General features: G+C 44.6%; 2 protein-coding genes across 2 annotated transcripts; one reads left to right on the top strand and one right to left on the bottom strand.

Annotated features, from left to right (window-relative positions):
• Positions 1–6,547: 6,547 nt before the first annotated feature.
• On the bottom strand, positions 6,548–7,525 carry LOC135086393 (uncharacterized). The gene has a single exon (XM_063981127.1). It carries the CDS (start codon positions 7,523–7,525, stop codon positions 6,548–6,550), a length of 978 nt encoding a protein of 325 aa, XP_063837197.1.
• Positions 7,526–17,854: 10,329 nt separating this feature from the next.
• LOC135086394 (uncharacterized) lies at positions 17,855–19,556 on the top strand. Its single transcript, XM_063981128.1, has 2 exons — positions 17,855–18,334; positions 18,619–19,556. The coding sequence occupies exons 1-2, from the start codon at positions 18,139–18,141 to the stop codon at positions 19,554–19,556; spliced, it is 1,134 nt and encodes a 377-aa protein (XP_063837198.1). The 5' UTR covers positions 17,855–18,138.
• Positions 19,557–24,347: the final 4,791 nt, after the last annotated feature.

Below are 24,347 nucleotides of genomic sequence, written 5' to 3' on the forward strand. Positions count from 1 at the left end.
ATAACACTCCTGTCCCTACGGGTGACTTAGCAGTGAGGCCGCTAAGTATATGCTCCGTTAAGCGGTGCACCTGTTGTACGCAGGAATGTGAGGCGCGGAAGCCAAACTGTTCGTTTATTAAGAGATTATTAGAAAAAACATAATCTCTTAATCGAGAAACAATTATACGTTCGTATAACTTACCCATGGTCTTTAAGAGACTGATGGGTCTGTAGCTTGTGGGGTCTGCCAGTTTCTTACCGGGCTTCGGAATGCCAATGACTTCTGCCTCTTTCCACGCGTCAGGAAAGATGCAGTGAGACATGGCCGCGTTGAAAATAGCAACTAAGAGGTATACTAGGGGGGCGGGCAGGGCGCGTAAGACTATTAGAGATACGGTCCGGGCCGGGGGCTTTGTTGGGACGGAAACCTTTGATTATCGTTCGCACCTCGTCGACGTTAGTCGGGTCTAGGGTTGTGGTCGGAGGGAGGGCGGCTCTACGTTCGACTTCGCTGTCCACCATGCGGAGGTGGGCAGAGTCTACTGGGAGGGTACTGGGGGAGCACTGTGCTTCTAGACTGTCGGCTAGACATTCGGCTTTGGCGTCGTCGTCAAACGCAAGCGTTTGATCGGGACGTAAAAGCGGTGGCGTGGACGCTACGGTGTCGGACTTAAAGGCTCTCGTCAACTTCCAATAGGCTTGGTGAGATGGCGAGATTTCTTTAAGTAGATCATCCCACTGATTGTTACGGAGTTCCGCGATACGAGCCTTGACAGAGCGCTGTAAGGAACGTAGGCGGGCTCTGTTTTCCTCGGTTGGATAAGCGTCATAATCGCGAGTGGCTGCGTTCTTTGCCCTCAATAGCTCTCGCGCGTCGTCAGGCAACCTGAGACGGTGGTTAGCCATCGCAGGCACTTGCCTAGACGAGTCGCCGATGGCGACCGAGATGTGACTAGTGAGGGCATCGATCGCGTGAATAGTTTCGTGAGGCGAAACTATATCGTCGGGGATTGAGGACAGTTGTGGGCTCTGACAGTTCCCAAGTTTTACCTTGAGTTTGTCCCAGTCCACAACTGTCTTCATAGTGGGTGTAGACTCAGGAGAGCCTAGTTGGAGTACGACCGGGCGATGGTCAGAAGTGAGCGCGTGCATGGTTTCTATAGAGTGTAGGCGGAGGCCTATATTCTTTAGAATTGCCATGTCAAGAATGTCGGGCCGATGCTCGACATTGTAAGGATAGTGAGTGGGCGTCATAGGGACTAAGATGTCAAAAATGAGTTCCTCAGAGAGTTCGCTTAGCATCATGCCGTTGGCAGTGGATGTTACGCAACCCCAATGAGTGTGTTTGCTATTAAAGTCGCCGCCAAGAATGACTGCACTATTCATAGCAAACAGGGCCTCAAAGTCGCTCCTTAAGGGAGTCTTGTTCGGGGAGAGGTAAACCGAGCCGATGAGAATGGGCTCGTGTTCAGTCATGGCTAGCCGGCAGAGTGAGACTTCTAGGTTAGAGAGAGAAGGGGGATCGACTAAAGCACAGTGCAGAGAACGCTTATAGTTGTATAACGCTGTGATCAAGGTAAATGATGACTTGGAGAGGGTTTCAGCTTGGTGCATCTCGAACGGTCTTACCCTCAACCCAAAAAAATCTCAGTTAATACTGATAGGAACTCCTAAAAACACTATTAAGCTGGCGAATAAGTCTCTCGATATCCAGATTAATGGAAAACAGATCGAGAAAGTGGATAAGACCAGAAATCTGGGACTCATTTTCGAGAGCCAGCTAAGATTTGAGGCCCACGTTACTGAATGCGCAAGAAACTGCTTCTACAGACTCAAAATATTATACAAGCTAAGGCCATACCTATGCGAGAGTATACGAATTGCACTATGTGAGTCCCTTGTCCTCAGTAAGCTCAACTACTGCGACACTGTGTATGGACCCTGTCTCATGGCCAGGTCTGCCAAGCTGGTGCAAAGAGTGCAAAATGCTTGTGCCCGCTTCTGCTTCACAGTGCCACCTCGAGCACATGTCACCCCATTTCTCAACGCTGCCAATATATTGAAAATGGCTGCTCGTAGAAAATTACATCTTGCTACCATGATGTTTGGTATCATTGCCACACATAGACCAGGGTATTTGTACGATAAGCTTGACTGGGCCGGGAGCAGGGAGGGTCACTCCAGAAGGGTCTGCTCACACATCTTTGTCACCCCAAAGCATCGCACCGTGGCGTTCAGAGGATCCTTCAGATTTGCTGCCACACGGTGTTGGAACGACCTGCCACCTCCTTTGCGCAACCTGCAAACAAAACACACTTTTAGAACACATGTCAAGAAATACTTGCTCACGTCACAGAGGTCAGATGGCATTGCATCGCATACCTATATGTCGTCGTCGCGCTTGCAGGGGTTGGCGGGTCGATCCCGCCGCATTTAACAGTCCGATGGCTTTTGGGACAGCTTCAGCATGGTCATCGCTTTATCCCTTTTGGTCGTCGTTTGTGCGCGCCCTGTGGAGTATGATCACAGTGATGGTTGATCTTTGTTGTGTGATACATATTACACGTGCTTTACTGGCACTAATACTTTGGACTCACCAGGGGGCTTTGCGCGTCGTGCTGGTCGTAGTTGTTCGCTCCTCTTGCTCCATTTCAATAGCATCGGCCCTGCAGGCCGTGTGTTGCATTTCGTGTGTCACCTCGCACCTTTCCGGTTTCCGCCGGGTTTTTGTTTTGTTCGCTTTGACGCTTCGCACCGTGAAAAATTTTCGTATTAACCAATTCAGAAAAACACAGCGTCCTTTTCCGTATTGAGTATTGACTTTTTCTTTTTTTTATTATTCTTTTCTTCTTTCTCTTTTTACGGTCCGAATCAGTACAGTACAGGTCAGCAGTCCGAAGCCGCCCCACTATGTATTATAGTTTTTTCTTTTTTTTGTTTTTGGTAAAAATATCGTTATACCGTTAATTATTTAATTCTATTCTCGTTATTTTATTTAGTGTACATGGAACAATTGTGGAGTTTATTTTTATTAATATTTTGTAAATGTTATATTTTTAGGTCTACCTTTTGTTTTGTTTTGTATTTTTTAAATAAATTGATTGATTTTTTATTGTAACTGCAGCGCCCTCTGTTGCGCGCCTTTTTGCCAGGAAGTGTAACGAATCGACACGAATATTATCGATGAACCGTCACTGTCAAAAGGGCGCGTAACTGGCGTAGAATAGTTTAACATGTATTACTTTTCTCTATGGTAACCCCCATGTTGGTACCAGCTGAAAACCAGCTTCGTGACTTGACGACTTGTGTCACGTCACGATTTTCGCTGAGCGGGCGCCTTTTCAGCATGGCTCAGTAATTTAACCTCTGTACATGTATGCATATAAATGTTAATGCTGAATAAAGGTATTCTATTCTATTCTATTCTATAGTGAATAAGCGTGCCGCCGCCACGTGTGGGCCTATCGTGACTAATGATATTGTAGTTCGCTATCCTAGGATTGCGAATAGAGGGTGTTAGGAGGGTCTCTTGAACCAGAAAGATGTCGACCTGGTGGTCGGTAAGGAACTGAGTAACCTCGTCCTTCTGCTGTCTAAGACCGTTAGCGTTGAAAAAAGCTAAGGTGATTGACCGGGGTTTGATCCTAGCGGTGGGATTAGCCATTACGGAGCGTGGAAAGAAGAGATAGCGTAGCAAAAGTCTACGTGTTCGGCGAGGATAGATAACCTATCCATGATGTTGCCTTCGCCATTAGTCGCGCGCAGTTTTGCGGCGATCACAAACATCTCGCCGACATTAATTTGGCCAAAGAAGTCTCTGACCAATTTAATGTCAGCCGCAGGTGAATGTGTAGGCTGGGGCTTGGCCTGAGGGGCCGGGACTTTGTGGGCCGGTGCCTTAGGGGCAGGGGGACTAGGGTTAGGCGCCTGATGGGTAGGTGCCTTTGGCGTAGCCTTAGGGGCTGGGTGGGGTTGAGGAGCCTGCTGGGGCGTGGGTGGGGCCACAGCTGTTTGGGCGGGTGCGGGAGTAAGGCTGGCTGCCTGGGTGTAGGCCAGAGGCCTAGCCCAAGCATTGGGCCTATTGGGACGGAGGCTAGGAGCCTCACTTGCTACCACAAAGTTGCGAGTAGCATTGATCTGCCTGGGGGCAGAGGGGATGGGGGCACGCGGCTGAGTGCGTGGGGCCCGGGGACAACCGCGATAATTCGCAGGATGACCCTGGGTACCACACAGTATGCAGCTCGGTGGTTCGGTGGCTGTGGCCTTGTCACGGACACAGTCGGCTGTGCCGTGATCGCCTAGGCACTTGACGCACCTGGGACGGGCGTGACAATTACGGGCAGCGTGCCCGTAATGTTGACAGTGGTGGCACTGGCCGGGAGCGCCGCGCTTTCGGGGTGGCTCAACTTTGAGCCCGGAGATGAAGCAAACCGATTTCAAGTTGAAAATCGATTTCGCTTCGTCGGAATAGTCCAAGACTACTTGGACAAGGTCAAAAGGTTCACGTGTACGAGTCCTGTACAGACGATGAACCTGTTTGACGGGGAAGTTTTGGGCCTTGAGGTCGGCCAAGATGGAGGCGGAGTCTAGCTCCTTGGGAATGCCACGGATAACAACCCGCAGCTCCCTTTCCTCCTCGCGGGGGAAAGTATGATAACCGATACGGTTCTCATCTAGGAAGCGCGTTAGGGCTCGGTGCTCGTCAGAGGTGGACAAGGACACCTTAATTCCTACGTTGCACGACTTAGCGTGCGAGAAGTTAATGTGACGCTCCTTGAGCGCGCCGGAAATCTTGTTCCAGGACGCCTTGTCCTGGACAAAGACTGGGGGGACTCTGACAGTCCGCCCGGTGCTCGACTGCGAGCCGGATGGCTGGGAAGATTGCGAGGGCTGAGAGAGGCCCGAGTTGGCCTTCAGCGCCTTCGCAGGGGGGGAAGGAGGGGGAGAGGCCGCGGATTTGCGGGTCCTCTTCGGACGACTGACGGTGGTGAAGCCACCGTCATCGGCGTCTGAGACAGAGTCACATTCCATGTCCCTACTGGGGGCATGGGATTGGTGATCTATCACAATAGAGTGCTCGTTCGTGAGCGGGATTGGTAGAGGGGCCGATTTCGGATCGCACATGGCGTCCTCGGGACATGAAGGGGAAGCAGGCTCCTCATACACAGAGCTTGCGAGGGTCTTTGCCCGTATGTGGGCTTTAAACCCGGAGAGGACCTCCGGGTGAGTGGCCCGGAGGAACTTTAAGAGTTCCTCCGTGTCCATGGCATGGAGTTGAGTTTCGCGACGCGTGAATCTACGCCGGTTCGCAAGTTGCAACCACCGAGAAGAGCCGGCAAGAAACTCGGTGGTTATAGCGGTGTGTAAGTCCCGCACAGTCGGTGTAAACCGTGCGGGGTGAGTGGGAAAAGTGTGCCCTAACCAATGTAACTACGCCGCAACGTAGCAACGCCGCGACGTAGGGTGAGTACCTACTCCTAGCAGTCCTTCAGGAGGGCCCCGGTCGCAAAAACAACCAGGGATACGCTCCTTCAGGGATGGAAAATAGGGAGGGGTAGGGGGGGTCACGCCCGGCAGTGAAAAGACTGTGAAACCGAGTGTCTCAAGGGCGAGGAGGAACGCCTCACCCTCTCAAACGTGCCTTCCAGGAGGCCAAGGTTCACAGCCTAATATACCGGCGGCGGCAGGAAACTTCAGCGCTTTGAAAAAGGCACTGTCGGTCGCTCCCAATCGAACCGAACCGCCTTTAGAAAGGCGTTTAACTACGCTTGTTCGTTATCACCGTTAGGTATCCCAAGCGCAGCCGCGGGCAAGCCACGTAATTGTGACAAAAAACCACAGAAACAAGACTCGCAGAGCGAAGGCGATAAGCTCGAGGAACTCGGAGCGCAGCGCATGCGAGCGGGCGGGCGAGGCGGAGCGCACGTCCGTACCGTGCGAGCGATGCGAAGCGAAAATCCGCTAGGCGCCCGCGGTCGCCGCCGTCTCTTATATTAGCTCGGTCCGTGCGGCGTGCGGCCGCGCAGCCGTAGGGTAGTCAAAATCTCCGTGCTCGGTGCTAGGGCTGTCGATGCGTTGCGGGGCGCGTCACATCCTCCCTTGTTTTGGAGATTTTTACCTGGAAAAATCACAAGTCTGGTACATAAAGATTCTACAAGAACAACTATAATTCATGTCAATAATAAGTTATTTTTGGGTAACTTCATAACGAGTATAAATTAAAAATGTAAAACATGACTGAATTTGTATTTAATCATTAGCCCAATAATAACTCTTTATTTAAAACATGACAGTACATTTATTTACTTATAACAATATTAGCTAACTTGGTCTTGAAACAATGTTATTAAGGTACCCTTAATTTTTTTTTGCTTACAATGAACTAATTAAACGCTAATTTTAGCTAACTTAGTTTTGAAACAATGTTATTAAGATACCTTTAATTTTTTTTGCTTACAATGAACTAATTAAACGCTAATTTTAGCTAACTCTTATCTTATCTTATCTTATTTAGGGCCGCGCATGAGCGCAGTGCACGTCGGGATCTTTTGTGCTTCCCTATACCTTTATCCCCCCTCATCCGCAAAGATCCTATCCATATAGTGGATCAAGAGCTTGGGTGAGAAGGACCTATATTCCTCTGGTGTCGGATAAGCCGACCCCAGGAGACCCATTCTAGTTCTAGCTAGCGCGTCACATTCGCACAGTAGGTGTTTCATGGACTCCGCATGTTCTCCACATGCTCGACAGCTGTCATCCGTAGTTAGGCCCATTTTGTGGAGCATGTGGTTTGTAGTGTAGTGTCCTGTCAGCGCATCCGTGATCACTCGGGCTTGCCTTCTGTTTCCATTGAGTATGAGCTTTTCCCATGATCTTGTGTTTCCAACTAGGAATAATTTGGAGTGGCTCATACCGTTGGAGCTTTCCCATTCAGCTCTGTGCTTCCTGGATATATATTGCCTCATGGCCATGTGTAAAGTGCTCATAGATAAGGGCACTATCGGCTCTGGCCCAATAGGTGCCGCCTCTGACCCTTGTCTCGCTAGACTGTCGGCTCTCTCATTGCCTTCGATTCCAGTATGTCCAGGTACCCACATGAGGGTCACCCTGTTGTGCCTTCCAAGTTTATTCAGTGCCAAGATTGCCTCCAGAACGAGTCTGGATCCAACCCTCACTAAGGCAATGGCTTTGAGTGCTGCCTGACTGTCACTTAATATGTAAATGTCACGCTTTTTATGCGCCTGTTCTATATTCCTTACTGCGCACATGATTATAGCATAGGTTTCAGCTCGAAACACTGTTGCAAACCTCCCTAAGCTTTCACTGTGCTCAGATTGTTTGGAGTAGAGGCCCGCTCCTGTTCCTGAGTTCATCTTGGAGCCGTCAGTATACCAGATCAGGCTGTCTTGTTGACGTTTTAGTCCTCTTTTCCAGTCTTCCCTTGTTGGTATAGACACTTTAAAATCCTTGCTAAACATGTACCTAGGCTGCATTGTATCACAACCCATGTCCATTATTGCATCTAATTGAGGATCGCTCCCCATCCTTGTGTGCTTGGTGCAAGGTTTGGATGTACTCCAAAGTCCCGCCCCCTTCAGTCTGTGCAGCGCCTTCCTTGCATCTACTTCTAGCGCCAAGTGCAGTGGGGGCAATCCCAGAATAATCTCCAGTGCTGCAGTTGGCGTAGTTCTAAACGCACTCGTTATTGCTAGGCATGCAGTTCTTTGCAATTTGCCCAGTGCCGTTCTGCACGTCTGTAACCTAATTCTAGGCCACCAGACAATGCTGCCATAAAGTATTATTGGTCTCACCATAGTTATATAGATCCACCTCATCACTCTGGGACTAAGTCCCCATGTCTTCCCGTATGCACCACGACACATTCCCAGCACTCTCATAGCCTTAGCTATGACCGTATCTTGGTGTTTACGCCATGTAAGTTCCTTATCTAGGATTACCTCTAGATATTTCACTTCATTGGTCCAGGTTATTTGTTTACCAAAAAGGTAGAGATGTCCTAGCCCTGTTGTATTTCTCATTTTTGTAAATGCAATAGCATTCGTTTTTCCCGGATTCACCGAGAGGTGGTTTTCGTCACACCACTCTTCCAGTGTGTTGAGGGCTCTTTGCATGATGTCTGTCACAATAGTTGGGAACTTGCCCCTTACCATAATTACCAAATCATCTGCATATCCAACCGTGTAGAGTGGTCCTTTGTTAAGTTTCACAAGTAGTGAGTCCACGACCAGGCTCCATAGCAAGGGTGAGAGTACCCCCCCTTGCGGGCAGCCCTTGACAGTCCTTACACTCATGCACTCTCCTTGCAGTTCTGATTGAATAATCCTGCCTTTAAGCATACAGTCTATCCACCGGCATAGAGGTAGTGGTACCCCGTGGTCAGAAGCAGCAGCTCCTATAGAGACGAAGGTAGTGCGGTCAAATGCCCCCTCTATGTCGACAAATGTCCCAACAGTAACCTCCCTACTCTCAAGAGCCGCCTCCGCCCTGCCGGTTACATAGTGTAGCGCAGTTTCTGTAGATTTCCCTGCCTGGTATGCACATTGTAGCTCATGTAGAGGAAATCTTTTTAGTGGTCCTTGTCTTATGTACTTATCTACAAGTTTTTCAAGCGATTTGAGAAGAAAAGATTGTAGACTTATTGGCCTATATGCCTTAGGGTCGTTGTAATCCGGTCTACCTGGTTTAGGTATAAAGATCACTTTGACTTCTCTCCATACCTTAGGTATGTATCCAAATGCTATGCAGGCTTTGTATAACCTGCATAGATGAGGATTCAGAATGGAGATTCCTTGCTGCAAGAGAATTGGGTAGATCGAATCTGGGCCTGGTGCCTTGTATGGTTCAAAGCTCCCGATTGCCCATCTCACCTTAGTCTCATCCACTACTCTTTTAGCCGTAACCCAGTCGAGCTTGTTTGTTGTTCTATTTTGTTCCTCCACGCTGATTGGATCTTGATCATCGTTTAGGACCTGTGATTCAGGAAAGTGCGTTGCTATCATTGTTTTCAACGTATCTTTGCCTGCTTCCGTATATCCCCCCCTCTCACTCCATACTGTAGTGAGTGGGTTCGCTTTGGTTGTTGACATGGCCTTTGTCAGTCTCATGCCCTCGGGAACTGAGTTGATCATCTCACAATGATCCCTCCATGCCTTCCTCTTTGCCTTTCGCACCGCTTTGCTATACTCCGTCAGTGCTCTTCTATACTCTGCAAAGTCATTCCTAGCTCTTGCTATATTGAATGCCTTTCTTGTCTCCCTTCGTAAGAGGGCTATTTCCTTGGTCCACCATGGAAGTTTCTTCGATCCCGCCTCGCGTTCCGGGCAGTTATCCTTCCAGGCAGTCTTCAAGGCATTGGTAATTCGATCAGCGTCAAACTCTATTTCAAGCACAGAGTTAAGTTTGCATTTTGGTTCACTAAGTTCCGTCCTTAGGTCCCGTTTGAAGTCTTCCCAATTAGTGTTCCTGGGATTCCTTCTTTTTATTGCGTCTTTTCTTATAGGAGCATTATACCTAAAGCATATATAGTTATGGTCAGACAATGATATCTCGTCCGAAACATACCAGTTAGTGATTTTCCGGACTGCCTTCTTACATGCAAGCGTCAGGTCAATCACCTCTGCCCTCCGGGCATTGAAGAATGTAGGTTTGTTACCCTTGTTAATAATATGTGTTTCAGAACTCACCAGAAAATCCAGTAACCTCTCTCCTCTGGCGTTGTTGTTTGAGCTGCCCCACACAACATGATGAGCATTCGCATCGCAGCCAATGATGGTTTCCAGATCTTCTTGGTTGCCGTGTTGTATCAGATCCTGCATTTGCCTTGACACAGGATCTGCCTTTTCATATGGGAGATATGCCGATGCCACTATCACTCCTCGCAAATCCCCCTCCCTTTGGATCTTCACTGCTGTGAGATCCCTGTAAGAAAACCTGGATAGAGGAATCGCACTTATCCCATTTCTGACATAAATGCAAGTCCTCGTATCATTAGTAGAACAATTATATATTAATATTCCACCTGTGCCGCCGAGTCCTTTCACCACACCTTTGTACAGGTAGGGCTCTTGGATTAAGGCGATATCATATCTTTTGACCTTGAGCTCTCGTGCCATGATGGCAGTCGCCGCTTTGCAGTGATGCAGATTAATTTGAACGCACCTTAAACCCCCGAAGAGAGCTGCAGACGTCAAATTCTGTCCCCGAGCTCGGTCTCCTCATCCGCGGAGATATCATACTCCAGCGGCGAGGACCGTCCCAGGTCCAGGTCAGCTATGGCTTCCAGCGAGCCTATGGATGCGGGAGACGGGGCGGCAGCAGGTTCATCTACCACCAGCTCCTCCTCCCCACCCCCAGTCCCTCCGGATAGCCCTTCACCCGCACTAGGTCCCGCTATCGGTTCCAAGGCCTGCTCCTCTGTCCCGGGCAGTCTTCCGGCACCGCCACCGCATCCCCCCGCTGTTCAGCCGTCACACTGGCACTGACCGGTTCATCCCCACGCCTCACATCGTACTCGAGGAGCTTGAAGATGCTCCGGTCAATCCCAGTGTTCAGGATGTACTGGCGGGCTTTAATGTACGCCGCAGAGGCCTCGTCCATCAGGACGATTCTCCTGACCGTCATCCCCTCTACAGTGGAGCCAACAATGCTCCAGTTCAAGGTCTTCAGGCTCGGATGCAACCTCTGCAGCAACCTCATGACCCGCCCTGTGTCCTGCCTCGTGACGTTCCTGGATTTCCAGGCCATCTTTACCGGCTTTGGGAGGTTCTTAGCCTCCACCACCCTAAGCTCCACACCATTGACGGCAGTACCATCAAGTGTGCGAAGCCACTTCATAGAGCTCTCCCCCTCACACCTGAAGAGAATTGCCCCTGACTTCAGGTTTCCCATGCTGACGACGGGGATGGGGTCCGGCGTGATCTCCAGTTTATCAAAAATGATACCCTGAAGCGCCAGATACTCCTCCTCGCCTAGCCAGGTCCCTGGAAAGTCCTTAGCGGTGATCGCCATCTTATAGATGTTCAGAGCCGCGGCATAGGACTGAGTTTCCTCAGTCTTAGCACGCTTGGCGCTGACCAGCACTTGGCTCTCACCGCTGATTTCCCTCGCCCTTTTAGTTCGGTCTGCCGTTGAGGTGGCGTCCTCAGCCTGTTGCCTCCGCAACTCAGCCTTCACCCTCCTCTGGCATCCCGACCGCTTTTTGCGCCTCCTTCTCCCCTGCAGATCGCCGCCCTCCGCTGCATTAAGCGCAGTGCCACTGGTGTTACCCTGCGGCCCTAGCGCCTCACGCACATCAGGCAGTCGCTGCTCGGGTGGTGCACTGTGTGGAGCTACACTGCCAGAGCCGCCCCCCTGGTTCAGGCCGCCCTCGCTTCGCACAACGAGACCCCGTGGGTTCTCGGCGCTCCGCTTAGGTGCCCGCCCCATGTGGGGAGCATTCCCCGACGGTGCCACCCCACTCCCTGCACCTGGTGCGCCCTCCACTTCACCTTTCGGTGCCTTTATCCCTTTCGGGACCTTTGGCCCTCCCAATTTGGTCTGGCCCCTGCTGCCTCCTGCAGCTCCTCCAACACGCAATTGCTTGCCCCCCCCCAGAATACGTAGGGCAGCCTGAGCGATGCTCAGGGAGGGATTCTCCAGCCTTGCTGGTACCCTCCTGGGGTAAATCACTTTTTGCTTTTGCGCTCATGTTGGTTGTTGGGGATATTTTTGAAACCCGTGATGCCTCCCCTAGCACCACTGCCACACTTTTTGCTCAGATTTTCCATCGCATGGCTTGTGGTAGCCGGTTGTGGTTATACCGCCACTGTTCGGTTGGGTCCTTTCTGTGTCCATCCAAGGCCGCCCGCGCCTCCTCAACCTCTGGTTGGTTAATGGTTATACCGCCATTGATTCGGTAGCTTAGGACTTTTGTTTCAGCAGCGGTGCCTATAAAAGTTCGCTGCTATGACTCATCTATCATCAGGTTACAGCGCTTTTTCTTAGGGGGTATACCACACCATTGGCTCCCCAGCACCCTTCAAGATGAGCTGCCCGATTTCTGCATCCCGGTGGCATCAGGCCTGCCCCCTGAGAATGGACCCTCAGGTGTGACCTAGGTGCAGGATGTCATTCTACCATCTACCATCGTCTTTTTGATGATAGACACGCAAGGACATGACCTCGACATCCCGGCGGTACTCCGACAGAAGGTTTCCGTTACGTCTATTTCATAAGGAATTAGACCAATAGCAGGGCGGCAACCACGTGCAGGACAATCCTTCAGTCTTGCCTTGAGGATCTTCACGACCGTTGCGCTCTCCCTCAAGACCATTCGCCTCCTCACCCGCAGTGATGCGGATAAGGAAGGCCAGCATCTATACTAGACAAGCAGCAAAGCAGAAGCAAAGTGCAAGTTAGGCAACGCAACTATTAAAGCATAGACAGTGACCCGCCCCAAAAGCTAACTCAGTTTTGAAACAATGTTATTAAGATACCTTTAATTTTTTTTGCTTACAATGAACTAATTAAACGCTAATTTTAGCTAACTTAGTTTTGAAACAATGTTATTAAGATACCTTTAATTTTTTTGCTTACAATGAACTAATTTAACGAGTTGTTTACTTTGTTATTACGAGTATTCAATTATTATTTGAAATATTTCTTTAATACAATAATAGTATGTATGGCACTTGTTATTATTATTTCTAGTTAACTGGTTTAATTATTTTAACTAGCATACTCAGAGTAAGTATCTGATTAATGTTAATAATTTCTACAATTATTAAAAGTTATACAAGACAATGGCAGTTAAGGGGTTAAGTTTTAATTACAATAATACATATTATATCTTAACGTAAATGGAATGCAGCCTGGCGCGGCGCGCAAACATTAGGCAGGCAAAATCTAGTTATGATTCATCTAGTAAACGAGTGCTGTTGATCGCCCGTGGCGAATAGAAAAAATGCGTTTCACTGATAATATGCAAATGAGTTCGCTCGGTGAAGCGTTCTTACAATGTTTGTTTACTATTTAAAAGTTATCGAGAAACTGGTAGTACTATTGGTGCGTAACAAACCGGTTTGTTATTTATGTGAGTTTAGGTTGCGAGTTACGAGTAAATAACAATGCGATTTGCGTCAATAGTTATTTAACGAGATTAAATAGAACAATTGAACGATTTAAATTATACAGGGTTACTTTCTAATGATAATTAATACTTATAGGTTATTATGTGGTATTTAACGAGATTAAATTCAAGAACTGAATGATCTAGGTTATACGGGGTTGCTTTGTAATGTTAATTAATAATTTTACATTATTGACTTGTTTTTAATATTGATGAATTTACTTTAACGAGAACTGACTAGGCAATTACTAAGTACTTTGTACCTATCTATTAGAAACCTAACTTAGGTATAAAGTTAAGCTACGAGTAAATGTTACTGGCCTTGTTTAGCTGGTTCTGGATTTGGCCGCGCCTCTTCTTTCTCCCCGGCCGCCTCCTGGTCTGGTCCTCAGCTCGGGTCGGCTCCTCTCCAGGGCCGGACTCGCGCCAGTTCAGGTCTTGTGGGTGGTCGACGGTGTCGACATCGAGGATTTCGGTCCAGTCTGTGGACCGGTTTGATGATCTGGCTAGTGGTCTACTCGGGTCTGTAGACACTGCGCTCCAGGGTTTGCGTGCGTTGTTAACTTGGCAGGTTTTGCAGTTCTTGACGTACGTTGACACATCTCTGTACATACCGGGCCAATAATATCTCTGTGATATTTTGTTCAGTGTTTTTGCTGTTCCTAGATGGCCTGCGGTTGGTGTATCGTGGTTTTCTTTCAGAATCTGGTTTTTTTCATTGTTGTTTATGCATAATTTCCAGTCTGATGATGTTTCTGTTCTTGGTCCGTATGCGTGATTTACTATTTTCCTGTATAATTTGCTGTTTGACATTTTATAGTCCTTGTTTCCGGTTTTTTGTATTTCTTGAATTTTCTTTTGGATCCAGTCTTCTTTTGTTTCTTGTTTTAAGCGTGTTACGTGTTTATTTATTACTTCTTGATTTTTAGGGTTCCGTGAAAAGTCTTTTTTCTTGATTGGTTTTTCGTGTGCGAGTTTGATCTTGTGTTTTTTCTTGGTGTTTCGGCCATTTCGTATGTAGGTACGATGTTGGCTTCTGTGTTTTTTCTTGACGTTCCCATTTGTTCCGCTTGTTTGATACTATCTTTAGGCCATTCTATTTTGGCTCCTATTCTGTTCAATATGTCCATGCCGATCAGTATAGTCGTGATTTGTGGATGATATAACACTTGGTGGTTAATTGTTTTATATTAATTTGCAAGTCTAGTGCTTCTTTAATTCGAGTTGTGTGTCCATCTGTCATGCTAGCTGTTATGCTTACTGTTCTCGGTTTCAGATTTCTTTTTACGAATTTCTTGTATACTTGGTCGTTGATGTATGATCTTGTGGCGCCGGTGTCTACGAGTGCTTGATATTTTTCGCCTAGTATCGATACATCTACGAAAGGACGGTTATCTTTAAGTTGCGGATTTGTGTTCATTGTCATGGACTGTGTGTACTCACTTGTTTTCTTACAACACTGTTTACTCATTTTGCCGATCTTGCCACAACCGTTACAAAATAGTATTTTCTTACTTCTGCAATCTTTCATCGAGTGTCCTTGTTTTCCACAGCTCCAGCAGCAAGTATTTGTGTTGTAATTGTGTATGTATGATGCCGTCTCCTTGTGTCCTTGATTTGTGCTTGTTTCGTGGTAGTTATTACGTGGTTCTCGTTCTGTGAAGCTAGTTTGACGTTCTGCTGTGACATTTTCATAGTCGTTTGCCAGTTGTATTAATTTGCTTACCGAGTCTGCTTCTGATTTCTTGATATAGAACTTGTATTTTGCGTTCATGTTTTCGTAGATTCTAGTTATTTCTTCCTCTTTTGACATTTTTGCGTGTCTGCGCATGAGTGTTTGAATTTCAATGAGGTAGTCTGTGAATTTTTGGCGGTGATGTTGCCTATAATTCACTATTTTAGCTAACAGGTCACTGTCACAGCTCACAAATGTCAACTTGAAGAGTTCTATGAATTCGTTCCATGTAGTGAACGAGTTTTTATTATTTCTATACCACAGTACGGCCTTTCCTTTCAGGAATCTGGGGAGCACTTTGAGCACTTTATCTGGTTTGACCTCGCCCGATGACATGAGTTCGTCCAGTTGCTCTAGGAACTCCACTGGGTCGTTGTATGTGTCAAAACTTAGGTTCCATCTGGTCGTTATGCTTTCAGTCTGATCTACGGTGTACGACATGTTTGGTTCTTGCTGCATCTCTGTGTCTTCAAAATCGGTTGGTTTCTGACTCACTGTTAGACTGTTCTTCGGAGGATTTACTGGCGGACTGGACTGGTTGGCGGGACTGCTTGGCTTCTGTTTCGGATTGATTTCTGGTTCTGAGTACTTCTGTGAGGTTCTGTCTCAGTTCTTGTACGGTTCTGTTCTCCGTTTTTATGTTTCTTCTTTTGCACTCGTTCTCAAGTTCTGTCTTCTTGAGTTTGTATATCCAAGATGTCGGTTCTGACATGTGTGATTATCAATTTGGTGCGAAGTTTTGCTTTCCTTTTTGGTCTTTCGCTTCTCTAGCGATCTGGTGGTCCCTGTAGGTTCCGTGGGTTATTTAGTTGGGCGCCATTGCAACGGGGCGTCTTAGCTAGCTCAGTCTGACAGCCCGCTGTTTAGTACTAAGTCCCAGTTCGCCTTCTGCGATGAGGGATGTGTACCTATCCGGGATGCCTACAGGGATATAGACCATAGAAACGCACAATCAATAACACAATGACACTGTATTTCTAGTTCCACAATGGTTCCTTATTCTAACTTCACTGACTCTAAGTTTATTATTAATTTGACTTGACCGTTATTCGAAGCTTAATTAATTGAGATAGGCACGTCATTTCCCGCCTCATATTGCTATCTCTTTCTACCCTATAGAGCTATCTCTTTCTACCACTACCGCCTGGCAGGGGCGAGACCGACCATTGAAGGAAGGTCCGCCATTTCTAGAAATCATTGGCGTCTTGTTTCCCGCCGTGTGCAGAGCTCTGCACTTCCGACAGATACTGTGTAAAATATTATAGTCCAAAGGTCTACGAGTATTTTTTGTTCGGATCGAAATAATTTACATTTAATATTTGGAAAATCCAATAAGTGAGTTATAATAATAAGTTGAGTATAACACACACCCACGTAAGTAACAAAGATTTCTTTCTTTTTACAAAACCGTTATAAACTAATTTTGTTGCAACGCAAGTAACAAATATTTTTATACCCTACTTTTTATTTTAAATGCTAAACTTTAACGAATGTTCGTTCGAAAATTTTTCTTTTTTGTCTACCCTCATACAAGTGTAATGATTTTAGAATTAATATTGTATTTTATACGATTATTAGTTGCTTATAAATAGTTATTGTAATAATTTTGGTAGAATTTAAAAACCCATTATTAAAATTAAATACTTTACTTGATTACTTCCTGGACATTGTTGCAGATATTAGAATGGTTTTAGAAATTATTCTATATTATATTCAATTACATATTTCATGTTTATTATTTAACGTAATTATTTTAGAATTTTTATTGTATACAATTTAGTATTTTAGATATAAATTGTTATTTAAGTATTGATTTTGACTACTTCCGGGGCATGCTGTCGATAAGTCGTTTCGAGCCGGTTGACTTTGACGAATGGAAGGGGAAGTTGCCTTATCGCGGGCATGCCGCCGGACAGGCAGTTCGATTGGAGCATTCAAAGCAAGAAGTACTAACTTTAAGGTGTTATAATGTTGGAAATGTATAAATTAGTATCTTGAATAAATAAGTAATTGATCAACAAGTAACTTTTCATTATATATCGGAAGCGGGAATGTGATCCACATCTTCAGCTCACAAACAAAGGTATGTAGCAATATATTTTTAAAAGAACATTTATTTCGTACAAAAGATTACGATAGTATTAAACATTTTTTTTTTTTACTGCATGTTCGAATCTTGTGTGCTGTATTGCGTCTCGTATATGGTCGGGGCCATTCTCTGGCGGAACGGACATAATACGGAGCACATTTGTATTCAAATTATTATGTTCGTATATGATGGGGTCTACCCTCTGATGATACTAGCATAATGAAGTGTGTACCTGTAATAATATTTTAAAACCTACTGAAGTGCATGTTCGAATCTTGTGTGCTGTATTGTGTCTCGTATATGGTCGGGGCTATTCTCTGGCGGAACGGACATAATACGGAGCACATTTGTATTCAAATTATTATGTTCGTATATGATGGGGTCTACCCTCTGATGATACTAGCATAATGAAGTGTGTACCTGTAATAATATTTTAAAACCTATTGAAGTGCATGTTCGAATCTTGTGTGCTGTATTGTCTCGTATATGGTCGGGGCTATTCCCTGGCGGAACGGACATAATACGCAGCACATTTGTATTCAAATTATTATGTTCGTATATGATGGGGTCTACCCTCTGATGATACTAGCATAATGAAGCGTGTACCTGTAATAATATTTTAAAACCTACTGAAGTGCATGTTCGAATCTTGTGTGCTGTATTGTGTTTCGTATATGGTCGGGGCTATTCTCTGGCGGAACGGACATAATACGGAACACATTAGTATTCAAATTATTATGTTCGTATATGACGGGGCTATCCTCTGATGATACTAACTTAATAAAATTAAATTTTATTTTACTTTTGACCGATTTAGTGTGTAGTCTATTTTCGTTAAGAACTAGTTAAGTGTGCTATGTCCTGATGAAGATAATTCAAAGACTAGTATATAGTTAGAATTATACACGTGCTTCGTCCTCGAGATTAGTATACTTACCTATTTATATTAAACCTAACTTTATAACAACACTATGTAGTAACGCCTAGCGTAGCCACTTTTGCACTTAGTTTAAATTTATTTATCACTTCCGGTTTGAGATTAAAATCTTCAAACGGAAGTGATACAACTGACGGTTTCTATTAAAAAATTAAAAAGGAACCGGAAACACGATTTTCCCCCTCCAACCGACCCCGCCTCTAAGAGACACTGTGGCGCTCTCGTCATTCGCAAACTAGTGCTCAGCCACTTCGCACGCTTCATTCCAAAATGCCGAAAAGAAGACATGGAGATACCATCGAATACCTAGCAAGCAAATTGAAGAAACTTGAAAAGAAGATGAAACACTCAAAAAGACGAACGACGCTTTCGGAATCATCTACCAGTACGTCGAGTTCAGAAAGTTCACCCGCAAGCTCACGAAGTCCTTCACCAGCTCCACAAACCCTGTTGGCGTTATCCCAAGGTTAGTTTTTACAAAATGCTACCCGCATTTTCGACACCCATGGTGTCTTTCCAGTCTACACGACTGATGTGAGGTGCAGTCGCCTCAGAATGTATGCGGTTATCTCTGCAACATTCTGCACCCATAGTGCCACAACTTAAAATGTTAAAGAATGCATTTCCAATGGAAATTTTCTGTTGCATTCGACACCTATGGTGTTATCAGTACGAGATAGCTGAAATCAGCGCCCATGGCGCTTAAATGTTGGCGAAATACCAATATAAGTAAATCCGTTCTATTCTCAGATCGGAACCAGCGGAAAGAAGCCTCTTCAATGGGTCCAGACCCTGCCATGCCCATACCTGCCTCGGTAAACGAACCTGTCGCCGGGACATCGGACAGTGTGCCCGCGACGCAGCCTCAAGAAGCCGCGAGTGTTGAAGTTACGCAGACTCCTGCAAGCTTGGACACGGGCTTGGACCCTGAAATACTGGATATATTGGGCATAGATCCGACCGCTACCGTGGAATACGGACCTAATATTAACGAGGAGTTAGCTAACCGCCTCAATTACATGGCCACATCGGGTCTTGATAAAGACACTCGCAAGGAGTTATTACAAAAATATCTCGTACCCGCAAATTGCAAAAACTTATCTGCCCCTCAAATGAATCCGGAGATAAAAGCCGCAACTCCGGAGTACGTGCAGAAGCGCGATAAGTCGATCGAAATCAACCAAAAGGAAATTGCAGCAGCTATCACATGCGTTGGGCAAATAATAAATGCTCAAATCAACAACCCTGCCCGAGACAATGAACTAGTTAAAAGTCTCGTGGATGTCGGCAGAATCCTATGCGACGTCCAATATTTGCAGTCTAGTTCCAGACGAAACCACGCACTCTATTCTCTGAAAAAAGAATTACGAGAACAACTAGCCAGTACCAAGATAGATGGATATTTATTTGGACAAAATCTAACCGAAACCCTGAAAACAGCAAAAGCCGTCTCCAAATCGTCTTCAGATTTGAAGGCTGACTCCGCCAAGAAACCCAAGCAAGACAAGAATTTAAACCGCAAGTCGGGCACCGGGAATCGTCGGGCGGCGCCGGGCCCGCCGCGACACCAGCCGCCTGCAGCTCGAGCGACGACGAGCTACCAGCCGCCGCCGCCGCCGCCGCAGCCAGCGCGCGGCCACTACTCGACCGCGTCGTCCTATCGGCGCAGGGAGACGAGGAGGCGCTAGCCGCCGACGAGGTACGCTACGCAGGTAGACTGCGTCATTTTTATAGTCAGTGGTCGCTCATCACACAAGATCGAGCGGTCCTTTCATGGATTGACGGATATCAAATAGATTTCGATGAGCCAGTTAATCAGTTAGACCCTCCCGTTACATTAGTGACTGAGTCTGAAAGATCTCATTTTTCAGAATCTATTCAAAACTTACTATCTATTGGAGCTATCTCTCCGTGTGAACCTTGCCAAGGCCAATATGTTTCTCGTGTATTTCTGGTACCTAAACCTAACGGCAAAATGCGATTTATACTAAATTTGAAAAAATTAAATAAACATATAAACGTTAAACATTTCAAATTAGAAGATTTGCGCACAGTTTTAAAACTAGTCACAAAAAATTCTTATATGGCGACTATAGATCTTAAAGACGCCTATTTTTTAATCAACATTCATCCTAATTCACGAAAATATCTTAGATTCATTTTAAAGGACAAATCCAATCCGAATAGTGAGCAAATGTTCGAATTCAACGTTTTACCGTTTGGGATATGTACAGCACCATATATATTTACAAAGTTAATGAAACCTGTTGTAAAATTGTTAAGATCTTGTGGTTTTTTGTCATCCATTTATCTAGATGACCTATACATAACCGAATTAAATTACTTGAAATGCTTAGAAAGCGTTCAAGCTACTAAATTATTATTACAATCTTTGGGATTTATAATAAATGATGAAAAGAGTAAATTAATACCTTCCATGAGTTGCAAATATCTCGGATACATAATAGATTCATATAATTGGTGCATATCCCTACCAAGTGAAAAGCGTTCCCGCATCAAAACAGAAATTTTAAAAATTAAAAGCCTCAAGAGGTGCAAAATTCGTAAATTTGCTCAACTAGTCTGATTGTTAGTCTCAGCCTGTCCTGCAATTGAATATGGGTGGTTATATACCAAGGAATTGGAACGTTGCAAGTACCTTAATCTTAAGGGGCACGATGATTATGATAGGGACATGAATATTCCAGATTTTTTACATTCTGATTTAGACTGGTGGTTACAAGCCATCGATAATTCGGTTCACAGAATTAAAGACGATAATTATCTAATGGAAATATACTCTGACGCTTCAACAACGGGGTGGGGAGCGACTTGTGATGGTCAAACAGCGAGCGGTCAGTGGTCAAAATCGGAACGAAATTTGCATATTAACTGTTTAGAACTTTTAGCGGCCTTTTTTGCGCTTAAAACCTTCACCAAAAATATTAACGACTGTCAGATACTTCTACGTGTTGACAACACCACGGCGTTGAGTTATATAAATCGCATGGGTGGAGTGCAATATCCCCATCTGAATAATATAACTCGAAGTATTTGGCAGTGGTGTGAGGCTCGCCATATACATGTTACGGCAGCTTATGTAAAATCGTCCGATAATGTTATAGCCGACCGGGAATCGAGACGCTCACATCCCGATGTTGAATGGGAACTATCAAGCATAGGTTTCGAAAAATTAACTAAAACACTGGGGTTTCCACAAATTGATTTATTCGCAAATAGACTGAATAAAAAATGTCACATATATGCTTCATGGGCTCGTGATCCTGACGCCTTCGCAACGGATGCTTTCACATTCTCTTGGTCCAATTATTTCTTCTATGCGTTCCCACCAGTGGCCATCATCTTAAAATCCCTTAGAAAAATTATATCTGACAAAGCCCAAGGTATAATGGTCGTACCAGCCTGGCAATCGCAACCGTGGTACCCTTTATTTAGACGTCTTGTTATCTCTGATATAATAGTTCTTAGTTCATCAGATATAATTATTCCTCATTCCAGCGGGAACATTCGCCACAACCTTACCCTGGAGGCCGCGCTCTTATCCGCGCGGGGTTCCTACGGAGAGATGTCCCGCTAGCTGCCATAGATGTCATGATGGCATCCCTATCAGAGAACACTTTAAAACAGTACGATTCCTGTCTGAAAAAATGGTTTGCCTTCTGCAATGAAAATAAAATTGATATGTATACACTATTTATTCCGAATATAATTCAATTTCTTACCGATGTCTTAAATACTGGCAGTCAATACCAAACTATAAATTGTCACAAGGCTGCAATATCACTTCTAGTGGGGTCTTTAGAAGACGACTTGTTAACAAGGTTTTGCAAGGGCGTTTATAAACTTAAACCGCCATTACCACGATATAATATAACGTGGGATGCAAATACAGTTCTGGATTACTTATCTTCCTTGTATCCAAATGACGAAATTACTTTAGAAAATCTTTCGAAAAAATGTGCAACTTTGTTGGCTCTAGTAACCGGACATAGAGTTCAGACTCTATCAAAAATAAAAATTGATAATTTAGTACAACTAGAAAAACAACTTGTAATCAAAATTCCAGATTTGATTAAAACTTCCAGGCCTGGTTCTATGCAACCAACATTACACTTGCCTTTTTTTGAAAATAGAGTCTCTATATGTCCGGCACACACTCTTAATTCATATATAAATAAAACTAAGGATATAAGAAAATGTAATACCTTGTTCATTAGTTTTAGAAAACCGCACATGCCTGTTTGTTCTCAATCATTAAGCAGGTGGATTAAATCCACAATGCAAGACAGTGGAATTGACGTCTCAATTTTTTCCGCTCATAGCACTCGTCATGCATCAACATCACTCGCACACAGAGACGGAGTCAATATTGATTTGATAAGAAAAACTGCAGGTTGGAGCGGCAATTCCACAGTCTTTGCTCAATTCTATAATAGGCCTGTAATAAGCAATGATGATTTTACTTTGCTTGCGCGAACTCTGAGTTCGTCAAAAAGATAATTTAAATTATTTTTTGTATGCAAATATATATTTGATTAAATAAAAATGTCTTTGTATTCGATAAGGCATAATATTTCCCTAACTAATTCTCTCAACATCTACATAGTGTTGTTATAAAGTTAGGTTTAATATAAATAGGTAAGTATACTAATCTCGAGGACGAAGCACGTGTATAATTGATGATTAAACGAACTTACGTAGTACGTGAAGTTCGATCACAATTATACTAAGTGCTTCGTCCGAAGAGATTAGTATACACTCTCCCTCCCACCCCAAAAATGTTAAGTAACATTTCCCGTGAAGTTATGGAAATATTACACTCTCAACTGAATGACGAGAGCGCCACAGTGTCTCTTAGAGGCGGGGTCGGTTGGAGGGGGAAAATCGTGTTTCCGGTTCCTTTTTAATTTTTTAATAGAAACCGTCAGTTGTATCACTTCCGTTTGAAGATTTTAATCTCAAACCGGAAGTGATAAATAAATTTAAACTAAGTGCAAAAGTGGCTACGCTAGGCGTTACTACATAGTGTTGTTATAAAGTTAGGTTTAATATAAATAGGTAAGTATACTAATCTCTTCGGACGAAGCACTTAGTATAATTGTGATCGAACTTCACGTACTACGTAAGTTCGTTTAATCATCAATAATATTAGATTAGTAGTTCGCATAATATTAGAAGTCCCCAATAAAGGTACTCTAAATTTTCATAAATTTACTTCATATATTATAATGCGAAAGTTTGGATGTCTGGATGGATGTTTATTACTCTTTCAAGCAAAAATAACTGAACGGATTTTTATAAAACTTTCCAGTATTAATCTTTATAACCTAGAATAACATGTAGACTATGATTTATGACGGATCTGTGACAAACTAAATTTCACGCGGGTGGAGCCGCGGGCAAAAGCTAGTGAAATAATTGATCCATTGATGGATTGTTAATTGACTAGTTGCTCCTTCAGTTTATCAGGCTAGATGCGCCTTCAGTTTATCAAGATGCGACTACAAAGTACTCGTACGGTTAGATGCGCCTACAATTACTCGTACAAAGTTAGACACGTTTCTGGTATAAAGCTAGATGCCACTTTTTATATTGTTGTAGAATTGATAAGATCTATCATTAAAGTACATTTAAACTATACAGAAGAACAAAGTTATACTAGCACAAAAAAAAAACTTGAATGATTCATTATTCGGTCTAGGTTACTCCTTGATAGTTTATGAAGCGATTCTTGATACGCTTCTTTTACTAAATATTTGTCTCGAAGCACTAGGCTCCTTAAGAACATTTTGACGATTTGTAAGTAACTAATTTAATTAGTCTACACGAATAAAGATAGGTAACTTTGATTTTACGAACCGACGACTGCTTTGACTGATGAAAAGACACTTCATTTGTAAAATTCATAAATGCTATGTAGGATTCATTGGAGCTATGTATGTTCCACAACTAGTAGCGACCAGGCGTGGCCAGGTGTGTCTGATTTTTAAGTTAGCGGCCAGGTGTGCCGAAGGGCCAGGTGTGTCCTTGATTTTATATTAACGGCCAGGTGTGCCGATGGGCCAGGTGTGTCCTTGATTTTAACTTTAGCGGCCAGGTGTGCCGATGGGCCAGGTGTGCCGATGGGCCAGGTGTGTCCATAATTTTTAAGCTAGCGGCCAGGTGTGCCGATGGGCCAAGTGTGTCCTTGATTTTAGTTATGAAGCGTTAGCGTTGTGCCCATAGTGGATAATTGTTTCCATTTTTTTTAGCTTGATAGCTAGCTTTTAGCCTTTCCAGTTTCTTTTTCATAATGTATTACCCACCTAATATTGTAGGTTAAGATACGCACTGGGTGTGCTTGCCGACTTCGGGCAGGATTTTGCTGGTATGTTAAGCGAGCCATCCAGTCGTCGCAGTTGTGTATGAGGGTTGCACTGACTAAAATAGAAACTTAACATCTTTATTTATAAAGCATA

Source organism: Ostrinia nubilalis, chromosome W, assembly GCF_963855985.1.
Source record: "Ostrinia nubilalis chromosome W, ilOstNubi1.1, whole genome shotgun sequence".
In the NCBI taxonomy this organism is placed as follows: Eukaryota; Metazoa; Arthropoda; class Insecta; order Lepidoptera; family Crambidae; genus Ostrinia; species Ostrinia nubilalis.